This window comes from Harmonia axyridis, chromosome 6 (genome assembly GCF_914767665.1).
Source record: "Harmonia axyridis chromosome 6, icHarAxyr1.1, whole genome shotgun sequence".
NCBI classification, from domain to species: Eukaryota; Metazoa; Arthropoda; class Insecta; order Coleoptera; family Coccinellidae; genus Harmonia; species Harmonia axyridis.
In genome coordinates this window covers 33,933,340-33,952,328 of record NC_059506.1, presented here as the reverse complement: position 1 = coordinate 33,952,328, position 18,989 = coordinate 33,933,340, and the positions used below count along the sequence as shown (strand labels likewise).

Genomic DNA, 18,989 nt, shown 5'->3' with positions numbered 1-18,989 from the left:
AGAATGCATCCCCTGAAAACAAAATAATAATTACACTTGAAATATATAAAATTCGAAGGAAAATCAAGAAGAAGAATGAAATTGAAATTTTGATAAGAAATGAAATAGATAGATACACTAAAAACAAACAGAGCTAAGAAAAAACGATTTACATTCTGATCCTTGATGAAAGTAATTTGAAATACTTGAAATTCATATGAGACCCTTCGAAAAAATCGATATTCCAGAAAACTATAAAAAAATACCTGAAGGTGCAGTTACAACCAAACTTATCAGTGCAACTAAAACAACAAGTAGAAAACATTCTTTGTAGAACATTTTTATCAAACAAGATTTCTTGTCTTAGTAAAGTGAAGATCTGGAGAGCAACTAATGAAGAGTGGATTTACTTTAAAAATTAAATGATAACACTTTTTATTTCTATCAAAATAATCAGACATGGAGGTCATGTTGTCCAGTTCAATAATCTAATCAATAATGTGGTAGTTCATACTTGTTTATCTATTATTTATCATTCATTGAATTATACTAATTTGTTGTTTTTTGAGTAAACATATTTGTATGTGCAGAATTGTTGTATATGGTAAATTGCATCATCTCCTAATCAATTTTCTTCAGATATACTAGATAATCCATTCAAATAAGAATGTCGAAAATGAAAAGTAGTTGTATAACTGATATTTATTCTTTTGTAAAAAAAAATCAATTGCTCATCATACTGATAATAATATGTACCCATCAAAAAAAAAACACTAATTGTATAGAATTTTAGCATTTTTATTTTGATAATGAGTTATATATGGTTTGAGCTGGTTTCCTGCAATTTTTTTTTAGGGAGGAATAATTGGATTGTAAATTGTGATTTTTTGATGTTTTCTGAAAAATCTACCGAATTCAAGAGGACATATCGTTCAGCATGCTCGGTAGTCCATCATCAACCATATTTAAAATCAGATACCACTTTTAACCGTTGTTGTCTATCAAGAATACTCCGAATAACACTTATTGAACCATTGCTCTACTTGTACAGTATTTTTCGCATGAGAAAACAGTATTTGATCAATACACGAAACTCGTTTTTATACATTTTCCAAATAACAACAAATGTACCATCGCTCAATTTTCGATATCTCTTATCCAGACTTGATTATTTTTCGAATTTTTGTCATATATCTTTTGAAGCCTTGCACTAACTAGATATTGAATAATTCGAAAATTTCAAGTTTAATTTGTACAAACCAATGATAATAACATTGTGAAATATTTTGGCTATAATTTCTTCGAACAAATATAGGAGAAAATTCGTTTAATAATGCTTTTATTCCATCGTCCATAGCTTAAATACCACTAGATTATAAACTACAAAAATGTTGTCATAAATTTCTCATCGAATGCTCACAGAATATTGAGGTTGGTGCCCTCTTTCGGAGTATATGAGAAATATAATAGGTATTTGACATAAAATGTGGATTATTTTCAACAAAAAATTGAATTGGATACCAGGAATCTTCCATCATGTCATTTCTGTTTCAACTTCTATTAGGGTTTCAATTTTCCTCATATTTCTTTTTTTTTAGCAAGTTCCGTTTCTCCATCAGCAAAAGGAGTGTTGGAGGTATAAGGTTTTCGGTTCGAGTGTCTCTGCACTTCATCTGAAATGGAAAAGGAAAAAAAATTGATTTCAAAATTTAAATTTTTTCTTTTAAGAAAATTTTATTGTGAAATTAAAAAAGAGTCACCTTTTTTATTCCAACATATGACAGTTTCGTCAATGTATTTGAGATCATCTGTTGTTTGACGTGTTTTCGAACAGCCTGTAGTTGATTCTGGGCATACTTTATCGTAACAGGTGGTATAGCCTGTAAATAATAAACAGTAAATATTTGCATGCAAACCAAAATATTTGAAGGGGAGAGTCTAAAATTACAATAAATAGAGAATAAAAGAAACTAGAGGGAATATTTTGAGTTGAACATCACTGTAGAACCTGTTTGTGTGCAAAATTAATAACATTGTTTGATTCTTTCAAAATGCTCTTCAGAAATTTTCATCCATAGTTTTTCAGAGATGAATTATAAAAAATACCTGCTGTTGTAACTGCACTAAGAAGTACTCCAAGAATAATAGCAAAAAGTAAAATTTTCATATTGAACATTTTCCTCAAATGAGAATTCCAGTCGAAGTAAACTGGAGAGTTGAAATATAACTGGACAGTGATCAAAGTTGTGAAGTTGTTTGGGTTAATCCTTTTTGTGTTTATTAAAAGCCCAGGTCATACAGCCCAGTTCATTGGTTTCAGATTTAATTAGGCATACAAGTGATTATCTCTGTTATCTCTACTCATATTTGTCATTTGATGGTTTATAATGTTGTTCAATCATTTTTTGGATATGATCAGAGCTATCAGAGAAAAGGATTTTACCACGTCAACCAGTAAGTTCTGGACCTGACGTACAGATGGCTTCACCGCACTGGTATAATACTTTTGTTTCTCGTCAGTACCAATTTTCGAAATATGCGTTACAAAATGTTATTTGTTAATGAGAAAGCTTTTGTTCTTTCAACTTCCATCATCAAATTCTAGAACTTGCAAGTTATCAAATGAAAAATGAGTTATTCAAGTTAATCACGAAGAAGTAATTTTTTTTTTCGAACTGCACTCAAAGTCTTACAGAGCAAATTGTTGGAAAAGAACTGACCAGTGTGAAAAAGTGATCTTGTCTGAATAGTGAATAATAAATAATAACAGTTTTTGTTTACATTCGATCAATCAAGGATTCAAAGATAGTCTTCTTCATCTGATTTGATTAATTCTGTGTACTAATACAAGTACAGCTCGATCTTCATTTTTATTATTTACAATTATTTGCTCAGGAATGTTTTGGATATGGATAAGGAGTAATGAAATGCATTCAAAAACGCTTCAGAACATATTTATTCCAACACACGTTCTCACTGCATCCAATAATAAGAAAAATAAAAAAATATATATTCAAGAACAAATTTAAAATTCAATAATTCACACAAAATAAAAATTGTGATTGTTTTATATCATAACACATTGCTCACGAACTGAGAATTGGGAATAACTAGGGGTTGTTTTCAAGATGTGTTTCAATTACTGTTGTTATCACTGACCAATTTTGGAATCAATTTTCCGTCTTTTCCTATCGTGAAAGTAGCATCGGATTCGGTATCAGCCCAAAAGCTTTCAAAAGGATTTGGTATTAGGCTCGTATGGTTTTCAAGTATCTCTGGAAAATAAAAAAAACATATACATAAAATACCCTGAACTTTTATAAAAAGTTACACTTTTCTGCAGACTCGATATCGCTAATCATCACTAAACATCTATTGAAATATATAGAATTTTCCAACGATTTGAAATTGTCATACTGGCAACATAGTGTATAATTTTGAAAATTCCATTCAGGTGCGTCTCAAACTAGGGTATATTTCATAAGTACTGTTTCGAACCTCAATGTTATAAAAAAAACTCGAAAATATTTAAAATTCAAATGATCTTATGTTCACCTTTGTTGCGCCAACACAGAATTGTGACTTCCAAGGATTTCAAATCTTTTGTAGATTCACGATGTTTCATACATCCTGTAGTTGTTGGAGGACATCTTTGACCGAAACAAAATGCACCCCCTGAAAAAAAATAATGATAACACTCAGAATGAATTGAATTCAAAAGAAAATCCATAAGATAAGTAGAAGAATGAAATGAAAATTTCGATGAGAAAAAAAATAGATAGATAAAAATTACATCGGCATTATAGTAAAAACAAACACAACTCCAAAATAAACAAATATATAACTTATATGTATAAGACCCTTCGAAACAATCGATATTCGGGAAAATGATTGAAAAATACCTGAAGGTGCAGTAACAACCAAACTTATAAATGCAACCAAAACAACAAGAAATAAACATTTTTTGTCGAACATTTTTAACAAATAAATTTTCTCGTCCTAGTAAAGTGAAGAGTTGAACAATAACTGATGAAAAGTGACACTCTAAAAATTAAATGATAACATTTTTTATTTTTATTAAATGATCCGAGATCGAGGTCATGTTGTCCTGTTCACTGATTCAATAAATTATGGTTTATCTATTATTTATCATTTGTTGAATTTCACTCATTTGTTGTTTTGTACGATGAACGTGGTTTTATATGCATAATATTGTTGTATATGGAAAATTTAATCATATCTGCTGAACATTTTTCCTCCGAAATACTAATGATGATTCCAAACATGAATTCCGAAAATGAACAGTATAAAATTTGAGAGTTTCGAAAGAAAATAATCAATGGCTCATCAGTTATCACACTGATAATGAAAAATACTGATTTTATAGAAAAAACACCTAACTGTGTTGAATTTTAGCATTTTTTTTTTAATAATGACTAATATAGTTTGAGCTGCTTTTCTACTCTTTTCGGTGATAAAAATATGGATTGAATATTATGACTTTTGAAAAAGAAATGAAAGAATTCTAACATAACCACAATTTCAATTATGTACTTTGAGAAGTGATAATATTGTTGAATAATTTGGGTATAATTTCTTCAAATAAAGAGATTAAAAAATTCGATTAATAATTATATATATTTAGCTGAAATAACACTAAATTATGAACTGCGATCACAAATCAGATGCTCATAGAATATTGACGTGATGCAAAACACACAACGCCCTCTTTCAGAGTATATGAGAAATAGAAAAAGTATAACACATACATAATAATTAAACAATGTTCAACAGAATATTGAATTAGACACTAAAAACTTCAGAATGCTATTTCTTCCTCAATTGTATATCGTTGCGTTGACAAATTCGGGTATCCATATTCCTCCTTTTCCTATTTTAAATGAAGCAGACGTTTCAAAATCTTCAACAGGACCACCATAGGGATTCAGTATTCTGTCCGTATGTTTTTGAACTTCATCTGAAACGGAAAAAAGCTCAATGTCATAAAATATCTAAAGGTAACATATGAAGGACACTAAACATAAATTGCAAGAAGAAGAAGTTGGCCACTTCTCGAACGACATCTATTAGGTACTTATAGTTTTGTTGTATTGAGCCACATAAAGCTATAGTGAAAATGAAAATTGAATTTTAAATTTTAATCTTCAAATGAAATTGATGTAACGAATAACATACCATCAAGTTTGAAGGTTACGAATGTTTCAATGAAGTCGGTTCGAGTACTTCATTGAAACATTCGTAAACTTCATTTTGTTGATTAAAATAAGTCACCTTTTTTATGCCAACATATGACAATTGTGTCGAGGTATTTGTTATCATCTGTTGTTAGACGTTGTTTCGAACAGCCTGTAGTTGATGGTGGGCAAACTTTATCGTAACATGTTGGATATTCTGTAAAATAAAGAAAAGTAAATACCTATTCGCATTAAAACCAAAATACTTGAAGATGGAGAGTCTAATTTCAATAAATAGAGGATAACATAACCAAAAGGAAATATTTTAAGTTGGACATCACTGGAGAAACTATTTGTTAGCAAAATTAAATACTTTAGAATTGTTCGTCATTCATAGTTTTTTAGATATGAATTATGAAAAATACCTGAAGGTGCTGATGCAACTGAACTCAGAAGTACACCAAGAACAGCGAGAAGTAAAATTTTCATATTGAACATCTTCCCCAAACAAGAAATCTAGTTGTAGTGAACTGAAAAGTTGAAGGAAGAATAACCAACTAGATGGCCATAGAAGTCGTGAAGTTGTTTTTGCTGATCCTTTTTGTGTGTAACGAAGGTCGAGATTATATAGCTCAGTTCATTGATTTCAGATGCAATTAGGTTTAGAAGTGATAATCACCGTTATCTCAAACTAATGTTTGTCATTTAATGGATTATTATGTTTTTTAATTATTTTTAAATGTAATTAGAGCTATCAGAGAAAAAGGATTTCACCACGTCACCTGATAAGTTCAGGATCTGCCGTAGAGATGGCACCGTCAGGATCAAAATTTCGGAAAATAGAGTTAAGTCTGGAACTGAATATTGGAGGTTAAGTGATCGTTATTGGATCGACTGTATCCAGAAGCGAAGAAATCACGTCCTTAAAAGCAAAAGAAAAGAATACTTGTCACAAATTGATGAAAATCATGATCAAATAAGACGAATTGCTCTTCAAACTGCTTCATCACCCAGCTCATTCTCCAGATCTAGCTTCCAGTGATAACTGGATTTTTGAAGACCTCTAAAGAATGCTCCAATGAAAGAAATTCAGCCCTAACGTCATATTTTATGATTATTTCGAAGACGAAGACAAATCTTCCTTCAGAAAGGGTTTTGATACCAATATATTGTTGCTTAGTTTGAGATAAACTGTTAGCTTAGCGGGAACTGCGACCAAATTGATATTTTGTTCTTGACCCCACCTATGCATACAAACCCAAAGAGATCATCGATACTGTTGAGGACACCGACAACATCCTACTGGAAAGAGACTTGGCTATTACCTTGTGAGTATCCAGAACTGACCATATGAGTGATTTTTAGACCAGTCAGCTCCGGGTATTTCCGGGTATGTTCGGCTGTTTCTATCTGCTTTCCACAGAGCCTGCAGAACTCATCTATTGACTTACCCATGCGATACAAAAGGTATTTGCATCTACAGAGTCCTGTCAACTGTATAGGTTGGTGAAAACACCACAAATTTCTTTGTCTGAGCAAGACCCAGAGAGAAATTTGAAGGTTTTTATATTGTCCCACTCCCATTGTTGCACCACTGCCTTGTATTGGTATTTTCCAAGCTCACTAAAAGGCTCAGGAGCAACTGTGTCATCCTTGACGCCCTTTGTGCAAGTCCATCGGCTTTTTTATTTCCTTCAATACCACAATGGAGGTCAACTGCTTAGTGCATACGTTCATATTCGATGTGTCTAAGTAATTTTGGGAATTAATATATCAAAAGCTCTTTATTTTCTTTCATTGATTCTTGTGAAAAAAGAACTAACCTGTTGTCCACTTATACCTATGTAAGTCAAAAAGCTGGATCATGCAAAGCAGTATATTATCGAGTGTCTAAAAGGGTAACTAAACACCCAACGTCACTCCAGATACTCTTTCAGAAAGTAAGATGTTTTGAAACTCTTTGACATATCCGATAGCCCCCCTCCCCCTCAAGTGAGCAGACGCATTTACGTTAATGCCTAAGTATAAGTTTCTCTATAGAGGTCTATAAACTACAGAAAGAATTCTAACATAACCATAATTTTAATTATGTGAATTGAGAAGTGATAATATTGTTGAATATTTTGGGTTTAATTTCTTCAAATAAAGAGATTAAAAAATTCGATTAATAATGATATATATTTAGCTGAAATAACACTAAATTATAAACTGCGATCACAAATCAGATGCTCATGAAATATTGACGTGATGCAAAACACACAACGCCCTCTTTCAGTGTATATGAGAAATAGAATAAGTATTACACATACATAATAAGTAAACAATGTTCAACAATTGAATTAGACACTAAAATCTTCAGAATGCTATTTCTTCTTCAATTGTTTTCTGTTTCGCTGACAAGTTTGGGTACCAATTTTCCTCCTTTTGCTATATGAAATGAAGCAGACATTTGTCCATCTGCGAAAGGACCGCCGAAAGGATTCAGTATTCTGTCTGTATGTCTTTGCACTTCATCTGAAATGGAAAAAAGCTAAATGTCATAAAATAGCTGAAAATAACATATGAAGGACAGTTAACATAAATTGCAAGAAGAAGTGGTTGGCCATTCCTTGAACAACATCCATTAGGTACTTATAGTTTTGTTGTATTGAGCCACATAAAGCTATATTGAAAATGAAAATTGAATTTTCAATCTTCATCTTCAAATCAAATTAATGTAGCGAATAACATACCATCAAGTTTGAAGGTTACGAATGTTTCAATAATGTTCTCGAACCGATTTGATTCAAAGATTCGAATATTCCATTTTAGAAACTTTCTTATTGAAGGATTTTGTGAGAATGAAATAAGTCACCTTTAATATGCCAACATATGACAATAATGTCAAGGTATTTGTTATCATCTGTTGTTAGACGTTGTTTCGAACAGCTTGTAGTTGATGCTGGGCAAACTTTATCGTAACATGTTGCATATTCTGTAAAATAAAAAAAAAGTAAATATTCGCATTAAAACCAAAACATTTGAAAATGGAGAGTCTAATTGCAATAAGTAAAACATAACCAAAAGAAAATATTTTAAGTTGAACATCACTGGAGAAACTGTTTGTTTTTAGGTATGAATTATAAAAAATACCTGAAGGTGCTGTTGCAACTGAACTCAGAAGTACACCAAGAACAACGAGAAGTAAAATTTTTATGTTGATCATCCTCCCCAAACAAGAAAACTAGTAGTAGTGAACTGAACAGTTGAAGAATAACTAACTGGACGGCCATAGAAGATGTGAAGTTGTTTTTGTTGATCCTTTTTGTGTGTAACGAAGGTCGAGATAATATAGCTCAGTTCATTGATTTCAGATTCAATTAGGTTTACAAGTGATTATCTGCGTTATCTCAAACTAATGTTTGTCATTTGATAGATTATTATGTTTTTTAATCATTTTTGAATGTAATTAGAGCTTTCAGAGAAGAGGATTTTAGCACGCCACCTGATAAGTTCAGGATTTGGCGTAGAGATGGCACCGCCAGGGTCCAAATTTCGGAAAATAGAGTTAAGTCTGGAACTTAATATGAAGGTTAAGTGATCGTTTTAAGATCGACTGAATCCAAGAGTGAAGAAATCACGTCCTTAAAAGCAAAAGGAATAAATCCTTGTCACAAATCGATGAAAATCGTGATCAAATGAGACGAATTGCGCTTCTAACTGCTTTATCATACAGCTAATTCTACAGATCTGGCTCCCAATGATTACTGACTTTTTAAAAACCTCTAAAGAATGCTCCAATGAAAGAAGTTCAGCCCTAATGACAAAGATATTTTATGATTATTTCGAAGACGAAGACAAATCTTCCTTCAGAAAAGGTTTTGCTACCAATATATTGTTGCTTAGTTTGAGATGAACTGTTAGCCTACCAGGAACTGCGACCAAATCGATATTTTGTTCTTAATCCTACCTATGCATACAAACCCAAAGAGACCGTCGATACTGTTGAGGAAACCGACAACATCCTACTGGGAAGAGACTTGGCTATTACCTCGTGAGTATCCAGAACTGACCATATGAGTGATTTTTAGACCAGTCAGCTCCGGGTATTTGCCCACTATGTGTTCGGCTGTTTCTACCTGCTATCCACAGAGCCTGCAGAACTCATCTTTTGACTTACCCATGCGATACAAAAGGTATTTGCATCTACAGAGTCGTGTCAACAGTCCCACCATTATCCGAAGCTCAGCTCGTGGTAGCTTCAGGAGCTTTTAGGTATAGGTTGGTGAAAACACCACAAATTTCTTTGCCTGAGTAAGACCCAGAGTATTCCTTTGAAGGTTCTTCTATTGTCCCACTCCCATTGTTGCACCACTGCCTTGTATTGGTATTTTCCAAGCTCACTAAAAGGCTCAGGAGCAACTGGTGTCATCCTTGACACCCTTTGAGCAAGTCCATCGGCTTTTTCATTTCCTTCAATACCACAATGGAGGTCAACTGCTTAGTGCATACGTTCATATTCGATGTGTCTAAGTAATTTTGTGAATTATTATATCAAAAGCTCTTTATTTTCTTTCATTGATTCTTGTGAAACAAACCTAACCTGTTGGCCACTCATACCTATGTAAGTCAGAAAGCTGGATCATGCAAAGCAGTATATCATCGAGTGTCTAAAAGGGTAACTAAATACCCAAAGTCACTCCAGATACTCTTTCAGAAAGTAAGTTGTTTTGAAACTCTTTGTCATATTTGATAGCCTCCCCCTCATTGAGGAGACGCATTTACGTTAATGCCTAAGTATAAGTTTCACTATAGAGGTCTATAAACTACAGAACAGACCGAAATTCCCCCTTTGATTGAAGACGTAATGTGAATTGCCAAGAATCTAAAGTTCTCACCAGGGATTCCTTTCAATGAAAAGAACTGATGGCCAAATACAAATAAAACGTCTCCACCCACTACAATAGAGAGAGTGGGGCAGATCACAAAGTTTGCATAACTGGTGGGTCTATTACAGCCCTGAAACTGACATGTAAAACGGTTCCTCTAGCTGTCAGATCTATTCTCCACGCCATTATAATATGGAAGCTGAGACGACTACGTGTTTCCTGTACAGGCTCGGATTTACACATATCAAAGGATATTGAAATGTGAAATATTCTCTGGAATTCTGTATTCCGACTGCGTCTAACCAAAAACTTGAGAACTTCTCGACTTGGAATATATTAAAGGAATAGGATGCGTTTTTTTTGTCGTATTCACATATACTGAGGGAGTTCAGAAGTCGTACAGAAAGAAGGAATAATATATCTTCACTTCGAGTTTTTAGCAATAACAGAATGAAAATAAATATTCTATGACTGCTAATTATTTGTAAAATAGAGCTCTCAATCCAGAATTGAATTTTTGATATTCTACGGTATATATTGCAATTTTTCCCCCTTTTTCTTTCTTTATTCTTCTTCATGTGACCGTAATTTCTCATTTAAATAAAATAAAGGGTGTTTGTTTTAGAGCTATAGATTTTTAAATTGCAATAAAACAACGATGGATTATTCGATTGACATGAATTTCATTTATTCGCAAGATAATCTTGTGGCATTACATTTTAAATATGATTTCAAGGCATATGACCACCACGGCTGGCTCGGATGTAGTCCAATCTGGACGTCCAATTTTCGATGACTTTTTCCAACATTTGTGGCCGTATATCGGCAATAACACGGCGAATGTTGTCTTCCAAATGGTCAAGGGTTTGTGACTTATCCGCATAGACCAATGACTTCACATAGCCCCACAGAAAGTAGTCTAGCGGTGTGAGATCACAAGATCTTGGAGGCCAATTCACAGGTCCAAAGCGTGAAATTAGGTGGTCACCAAACGTGTCTTTCAATAAATCGATTGTGGGACGAGCTGTGTGACATGTTGCGCCGCCTTGTTGGAACCACAGCTCCTGGACATCATGGTTGTTCAATTCAGGAATGAAAAAGTTAGTAATCATAGCTCTATACCGATCACCATAGACTGTAACGTTCTGGCCATCATCGTTTTCGAAGAAGTACGGACCAATGATTCCACCAACCCATAAAGCGCACCAAACAGTCAGTTTTTCTGGATGTAACGGTGTTTCGACATACACTTGAAGATTAGCTTCACTCCAAATGCGGCAGTTTTGTTTGTTGAAGTAGCCATTCAACCAGAAGTGCGCTTCATCGCTAAACAAAATGAAATGGACGTCATGCGCGATACGTATTCTGCTCAGAACCATTATTTTCGAAATAAACTTGCACTATTTGCAAGCGTTGTTCTGGCGTGAGTCTATTCATGATAAATTGCCAAACCAAACTGAGAATAAATGTCGCGACAGCTGTTAAATCGATCGCCATCTTGAACAGTAATGCCAACTTAAAGTTATATACCTCGAAAAAAAACACCCTATATATTCAAACAAATAAATAAAATACATCTCCACATTACAATCTGCTTTTTCCACCCAAGTTTTATTATCATTAAGTATCAAGCTATTAGAGACCAAACTAAGATGTTGAACATCTATATTGTTGGACCTTATGTGAATCATTTTACTCATTAATCGTCTAGCGTAAATATGTTCGTTATTTAAATCTATGGCACCCTCAACGTTGAATTGATGACCTTCAGTGTTTACATGAATAGCAAGGGCCTGTTTTCTGTGTGTTGTTCAACCTTTTTGTACCCTTTATATGTTGCCTCATTCTTTCTCACAGTAGTTGTCTTGTTTGTAGCATTTTTCCAAATGGTCTAAACTCTTGTTCTATTGCATCAAAATAAAAGTTCCATCTTTCAGTTTTGTATGAAATTTCCCAGATTGGCCATGTTATAGTTGCTGCAAAACAGTTTTATTGAATCATATCAATTGTGTGTTTGCGACACTGTTATTGTCTGATTGGATTTTTTTTGTCTAATTTCAATCTACAGAGTCAGGTAATTGTCCGCTTTTAGGATTAGCGTAACATCCTTCATATTCACAGATGTTAATATATTCATGTCAAATGATGATGATACATTAATGAGCCACCCCAAAACACCATATGAATGTAGCTCCTACAGGGGTTCAGAAAGCAATTTGATCGAAACATAGATAAACCTGGCAACTAATCCTAGATTCCCGAACCAACAGTTCAACCGTGATGAATTGATGGCCATTCTCTAAACAATCTTATCTCCAAACTGGCAGCTATTGAATGTGAAATTGACTTATGTTCGACGTAGGTATCCAAACGATTGTCACTGGATACAGATCTGATCTTGATACTAGCAGATTCGACCTAATTTCGTCTTCTAGGGAAGGATTTTCGAAAATATTAAGGTGTACAGTACACATCTGTTATTTACTCTTCATCTATGTTTCTTTGAGTCGTTTACAATCAGAAAAAGCTTAGGATTTATTTTATTTTGAATCGAGGTCGTTGAGTAAGTCTTCCGGTAATTGCTACCAGATGAATCTTTGTTCTTAACCCTATCCAAACATACAAACTTAAAGAGACCGTGGATACTCTTAACGAAACCGACAATATCCTCAGGACACTTGGCTGTTACCTCTTGAGTATCTAGGATTGACTTTCCCATATAAGTGGTTCTTAGGCCAATCTAGATTCAGCTGTTCAACTTTCTCCATTCCACAGAGTCTGCAAATTTTATACTCTGACTTTCTAATGCGGTTAAAAAGCTATTTGTACTGACAGTGGCCTCTCAGCAGTCCCATCATCACCCGAAGCTCAGCTCGTGGGAGCTTCAAAAGCTTTATGTTATGAGTCGGTGAAAACACCTGTTTCTCCAGAGGGTTATTCTATCCAACTCTCATTGTTGGACCGCTGCGTTATATTGGTCTTTTCCAAGCTAACAAAAAGGCCCAGGGCCAACAGGTGTTAACCTTGATGCTCTTTTCGCAAGTTCTCTTTCATTTCCTTCGATACCACAAGGCCCTGGTACCTATAGAAGAGTTACTTTAATACCTCTCGCCAATTGCTTTATGGTATAACGACACTCTCAAGTCAGCAGGGATCCCTGGCAGCCTTGTCAGAGGGCTCACTTCCTAGAGCTCTAGAGATCCTCAGTTTAGGCCCATTTACCCCAATGCCTGTGCCTCCCTCTGATTTTGACATACTATATGAATTACTTTTTGTCCAGATGATTTACGAAATTTATTGTACTAAAAAGGTCTTCAACGACTGTTTCAAAGGGCTTTTCGAAATCAAAGATAGTTGGCATCACATCCGATCGCTTTGCCCAGAGGAAGTCAACTGTTTCTACATCCTCGCTTGGTAAGAAAGTGTTGATTCATGATAATTCTGTTATACAAGATGCGTCATAGTCAACTGCCACATTTAAAAAAATCATGGTGGGATAACTGAAGGTCCTAAAGTTAGTCTAAAGGTCATATTTTGGTGGAGAGGATGTCGTCATCATTACTATTGTGAGCTATTTTCTCTAGAACCTAATCCAGGGCTATGTGATTCATTTATACTGGCAGCTTCAGTGGCTTTCGATCTTTCCAAATTTGATCGTTGTGATTTTACCTGTCGAGTCACCTCAACAGTGGATAATTTGTTTAAGAAATGGCATGCCGTCATACCACTTGTTACTTCATGTTACTGCTTGAACTTGCTTGCCCAAATCTGGGGATACTTGCTCGTCTTGCTGTTACTATCAATTCACGATGTTGCCGACGTGTCATTCTGTTTCTCATTCAAATTGACGTCATTGACGTTGACAGCTGGAATGAGAGAAGTATATCAGTATCACAAAGCTTCTATTTACATCGAAACTTTCATTTAATATCTCTATTATTCATTACCATTATCTATAGTTATCTGATCGATGATATATGGGTTCTAGTGTTTATATTTTATGCATTACAACTAGTCAATGCAGAATTGACAATCAATGGCAAACTATTGGATTTGCTGTTGATCCATTAAGCTAAAAGCTGTGCTCTATTGAAAGACGAAACATCATGTACGCATATAATCCAGTAAAGTAAACTATTACAACTAGACGTATTAGCCCAGCCAATTTGCCTCGTGTTGATCAAGGAATAATACATATGGATTTATGTTTGCAATATTCATGAGAAAAGCATGACGTAAATTACGATGAATGAATGTATGAACGTATGCCTGCAAGGGGTGGTTTGGAGCTTACCAGATAATGGAGTGCAATTTTGATTTTTGCCATCACCTGTGCTCAATAAGTGAAGCCATCATGCGGTATCGATCGATATTCCTTATGTAATCTATATGGAAACATGAGACTTGTGTATGGAAAATTTTATGGAAATTTTTCAGATTTTTACCTATAATTTCTGAAATAATATACTGATCGCCCAACTCTAAGCATTTTCGTGTTCAACATAGTCGAATCAATCAATAAAATGATACATTAATGCCTACGGAAGAACTTTTATTTTCTTTCAATTTTCTAAGGGTTAGGTATGGAATATTTTAGGAAAATTTTTGCCAAAAAATTTAGGTGAGATCGGAATTTGGCCAATCAGAGATCGTTAATTCCGGCACTGCTCACTGATTCTTCGTAGAGCTCACGGTTTTGAGGGAATTTGAACTCGAAATTTGAGAAAAAATTGAATTTCCCTCCAAAAATCGTTATATCTCCTGAACTATTCGTCACACATCCCTCAAATGAAAACTTTTTCAAACATCAAGTTCCGATCTAAAACATACTGAGGTTTCAAGGGCGTAGCTTACGTCCAAAAGAAGTTGCAGCCTCGGGAATATTATCAATTTTTTTCTCGAAAATTTCAGATTTTTACCTATAATTTCTGAAATAATATACTGATCGCCCAACTGCAAGCATTCTCTTGATCAATTTAAAGATACTAAATTCCCAAGAAGGAACTTTTATTTTTTTTTTAATTCTCTAAGATCCTAAGGTATGGAAAATTCGACAAAATTTTTCGAAAATCCAAATTATTCTGAAGATCTAGTAAGTGAGCTCTGATGAATACATCCACTATAAGTTTTGTTAGTTATCCACTCAATCTGTAGCAAAGATTAATGAATATTCAATAAGCTGGTATAATCATCACAAAAAGCAGGACTACAAGAAAAAACCTTTATCTTTGAAAAAAGCATTCGCGGGCCCATGTTTTTGGAACTTTTTTTTTTATTATTCAAGAAATTTGTAATTTATTTTTGTATCTCCAATTCAGGAACACCTAGTAAACTCTAGCGCCAAATTCTCAATGGCAGTTCTAACAGAATATACGATTAGACAGATAAACAAGCGATGACAACCTCTTGACCCCTCCTCGAATCTTCACTCAAATTAAAAAAAAATACAATAAAGTCTTATTACTTCCAAACCTCATTTCTTTATAATAAACCACCCACGTGATGAAGTTTGCGCGCTCCTCTAACGTAAAGCTCTAATCCCACACAACGAAACTGCATCGCCGTAAACGCAGCCTTAGTACACTATTCATCCAAAACGCGGAGGTAATCCTGCCCCGGAAAAACGAAGAAAAACGGCTGGAACGACAGTCCAAAGGTCCTATTTCACGACGCTTTCCCCGGATTAATTTGTTGGCATCATAAAGGAATCCAGTGGCTCGGCCCTAAACCACAGTTTGCTCAAGACCTGGTCTAGACGAGCACAATAAGGAATCGTACAATAAACCATTCAGGCCGGCCTCGAAGACGGTCGGACCATTCAGAAGAGTTAAAATCTCGAACGTGACTCGACGCGATCCAGTAATTTTAAAATCCTTCGCCCAGGACTCAGACTGCCGACAAATTATCGATCACACAATGGTAGCTCGGAAGATACGAATGCATTCACGTCTTTTGAAAATCTATGTCGCACGTTTTCTGGAAGTTATTCCGCTCTTGAGGCGTCCCATCTCTAGCGCATCTGTTTGGAAGTGTCTGGTCGATTTTCCGGACGAACGCCACTGTGAATCGGGAAATTATCGATGGGTAATTCGGTTGAAATTGACAGTTACATGCTGGTAGTTGCGATACTGATTCCTGATCGCATTTAGAACTAGTTTCAGCAGTTTGGATGTCTATTTTTGGTTTTGCGCATCTAGCCAGAAATATCTCGCGGATTTTCGAACGAACGCCACTGTGAATCAGGAAATTATCGATGGTTACTTCAGTTAAAATAGACAGTAACAATCTAGTGGATGCTGTAGTTGTTTTATATCAATTCAGAACTAGTTTCAGTTGATTAGATGTCCATTTTTGGTTGTGCGCATCTCTTCAGAAATATCAGTCGATTTTTCGGACGAATGCCACTGTGATACAAAAAAATATCGATGGTTGCTTCTGCTGAAATGGATAGTAACAATCTGTAATCGCTGTAGTTGTTTTATATCAATTGGGAACTAGTATAATTAATTCAGAAATCCATATTTGTTTCTGCGCATTTCTTCAGAAATATTTGTGGATTTTCCAGACGAATGCCACTGGGGTTCAGGAAATTATGGATGGGTGCTTCAGTTGAAATAGATATTAACAATCTGGTAGTTGCTGTAGATGTTTAATTTATTTCAAAACAAATTTTTCCAGATTAAATGGTCCACGTTAGGTTCTGCGCATTTCTTCAGATATATCTGTCGATTTTCTGAACGAATGCCATGATGAATCAGAAAAGTATGGATTGGTGCTTCAGTTGAAATACACAGAAACAATCTGGTAGTTGCTGTTGTTGTTTTAAATCAATTTAAAACTAGTTTCAGAAGATGAGATGTCCGTCGCCGGGTTCGCGTCTCAAGGCTCAGACTGCCGACAAATTATCGATCACACAATGGTAGCTCGGAAGATACGGATGCATTCACGTCCGCTGAAAATCTATGTCGCACGTTTTCTGGAAGTTATTCCGCTCTTGTGGCGTCCCATCTCTAGCGCATCTGTCTGGTAGTGTCTGGTCGATTTTCCGGACGAACGCCACTGTGAATCGGGAAATTATCGATGGGTGTTCTGGTTGAAATTGACAGTTACAAGCTGGTTGTTGCGATACTGATTCCTGATCGAATATAGAACTAGTTTTGGTAGTTTGGATGTCCATTTTCGGTTTTGCGCATCTATTCAGAAATATCTTTATGGTTTTTCGAACGAACGCCACTGTGAATTAGGAAATTATCGATGGTTACTTCAGTTGAAATAAACAGTAGCAATCTAGTAGATGTTGTAGTTGTTTTATATCAATTCAGAACTAGTTTCAGTTGATTAGATGTCCATTTTTGGTTGTGCGCATCTCTTCAGAAATATCAGTCGATTTTTCGGACGAATGCCACTGTGATACAGAAAAATATCGATGGTTGCTTCTGCTGAAATATATAGTAACAATCTGTAATCGCTGTAGTTGTTTTATATCTATTGGGAACTAGTATAATTAATTCAGATATCCATATTTGTTTCTGCGCATTTCTTCAGAAATATTTGTGGATTTTCCGGACGAATGCCACTGGGGTTCAGGAAATTATAAATGGGTGCTTCAGTTGAAATAGATATTAACAATCTGGTAGTTGCTGTAGTTGTTTTACATTAATTCAAAACAAGTCTTACCAGATTTGATGTCCACGTTTGGTTCTGCGCATTTCTTCAGATATATCTGTCTATTTTCCGAACGAATGCCACGGTGAATCAGAAAAGTATGGATTGTTGCTCCAGTTGAACTATACAGTAACAACTTGCTAGTTGCTGTTGTTGTTTTAAATCAATTCAGAACTAGTTTCAGAAGATTAGATGTCCGTCGATCGGTTCGCGTCTCAAGGCTCAGACTTCCGACAAATTATCGATCACACAATGGTAGCCCGAAAGATACGGATGCATTCACGTCCGCTGAAAATCTATGTCGCACGTTTTCTGGAAGTTATTCCGCTCTTGAGGCGTCCCATCTCTAGCGCATCTGTTTGGAAGTGTCTGGTCGATTTTCCGGACGAACGCCACTGTGAATCGGGAAATTATCGATGGGTAATTCGGTTGAAATTGACAGTTACATGCTGGTAGTTGCGATACTGATTCCTGATCGAATTCAGAACTAGTTTTAGTAGTTTTTATGTCCATTTTCGGTTTTGCGCATCTATTCAGAAATATCTCGCGGTTTCTCGAACGAACGCCACTGTAAATCAGAAAATTATCGATGGTAACTTCAGTTGAAATAGAAAGTAACAATCTAGTAGATGCTGTAGTTGTTTTATATCAATTCAAAACTAGTTTTAGTTGATTAGATGTCCAATTTTGGTTGTGCGCATTTCTTCAGAAATATCTGTTGATTTTCCGGACGAATGCCACTGGGATTGAGGAAATTATGAATGGGTGCTTCAGTTGAAATAGATATTAACAATCTGGTAGTTGCTGTAGTTGTTTTAAATTAATTCAAAACAAGTCTTACCAGATTAGATGTCGACGTTTGGTTCTGCGCATTTCTTCAGATATATCTGTCGATTTTCAGAACGAATGCCACGGTGAATCAGAAAAGTATGGTTTGGTGCTTCAGTTGAAATATACAGTAACACCCTGGTAGTTGCTGTTGTTGTTTTAAATCAATTCAGAACTAGTTTCAGAAGATTAGATGTCCGTCGACCGATTCGCATCTCAAGGCTCAGACTGCCAACCAATTATCGATCACACAATGGTAGCTCCGAAGATACGAATGCATTCACGTCCGCTGAAATCTATGTCGCACGTTTTCTGGAAGTTATTCCGCTTTTGAGGCGTCCCATCTCTAGAGCATCAGTTTGGAAGTGTCTGGTCGATTTTCCGGACGGACGCCACTGTGAATCGGGAAATTATCGATGGGTGTTCTAGTTGAAATTGACAGTTACATGCTGGT

The 18,989-nt window shown here is 35.2% G+C and overlaps 4 protein-coding genes across 4 annotated transcripts in view; 1 reads left to right on the top strand and 3 right to left on the bottom strand.

The window, feature by feature from the left end:
- LOC123682208 overlaps positions 1 to 18,989 on the top strand; it is a 307,886-nt gene that overhangs the window by 52,040 nt on the left and 236,857 nt on the right. The window lies entirely within an intron of this gene.
- Positions 2,918 to 4,150, bottom strand: LOC123682216. Its single transcript, XM_045620738.1, has 3 exons — positions 3,882 to 4,150; positions 3,535 to 3,654; positions 2,918 to 3,254 (listed from the first exon to the last, which is right to left on the bottom strand). Exons 1-3 carry the CDS (start codon positions 3,952 to 3,954, stop codon positions 3,115 to 3,117), a joined length of 333 nt encoding a protein of 110 aa, XP_045476694.1. The 5' UTR covers positions 3,955 to 4,150; the 3' UTR covers positions 2,918 to 3,114.
- On the bottom strand, positions 4,599 to 5,794 carry LOC123682215. Its single transcript, XM_045620737.1, has 3 exons — positions 5,600 to 5,794; positions 5,272 to 5,391; positions 4,599 to 4,957 (listed from the first exon to the last, which is right to left on the bottom strand). Exons 1-3 carry the CDS (start codon positions 5,670 to 5,672, stop codon positions 4,818 to 4,820), a joined length of 333 nt encoding a protein of 110 aa, XP_045476693.1. The 5' UTR covers positions 5,673 to 5,794; the 3' UTR covers positions 4,599 to 4,817.
- LOC123682217 lies at positions 7,334 to 8,440 on the bottom strand. The gene is made up of 3 exons (XM_045620739.1): positions 8,307 to 8,440; positions 8,029 to 8,148; positions 7,334 to 7,688 (listed from the first exon to the last, which is right to left on the bottom strand). Exons 1-3 carry the CDS (start codon positions 8,377 to 8,379, stop codon positions 7,549 to 7,551), a joined length of 333 nt encoding a protein of 110 aa, XP_045476695.1. The 5' UTR covers positions 8,380 to 8,440; the 3' UTR covers positions 7,334 to 7,548.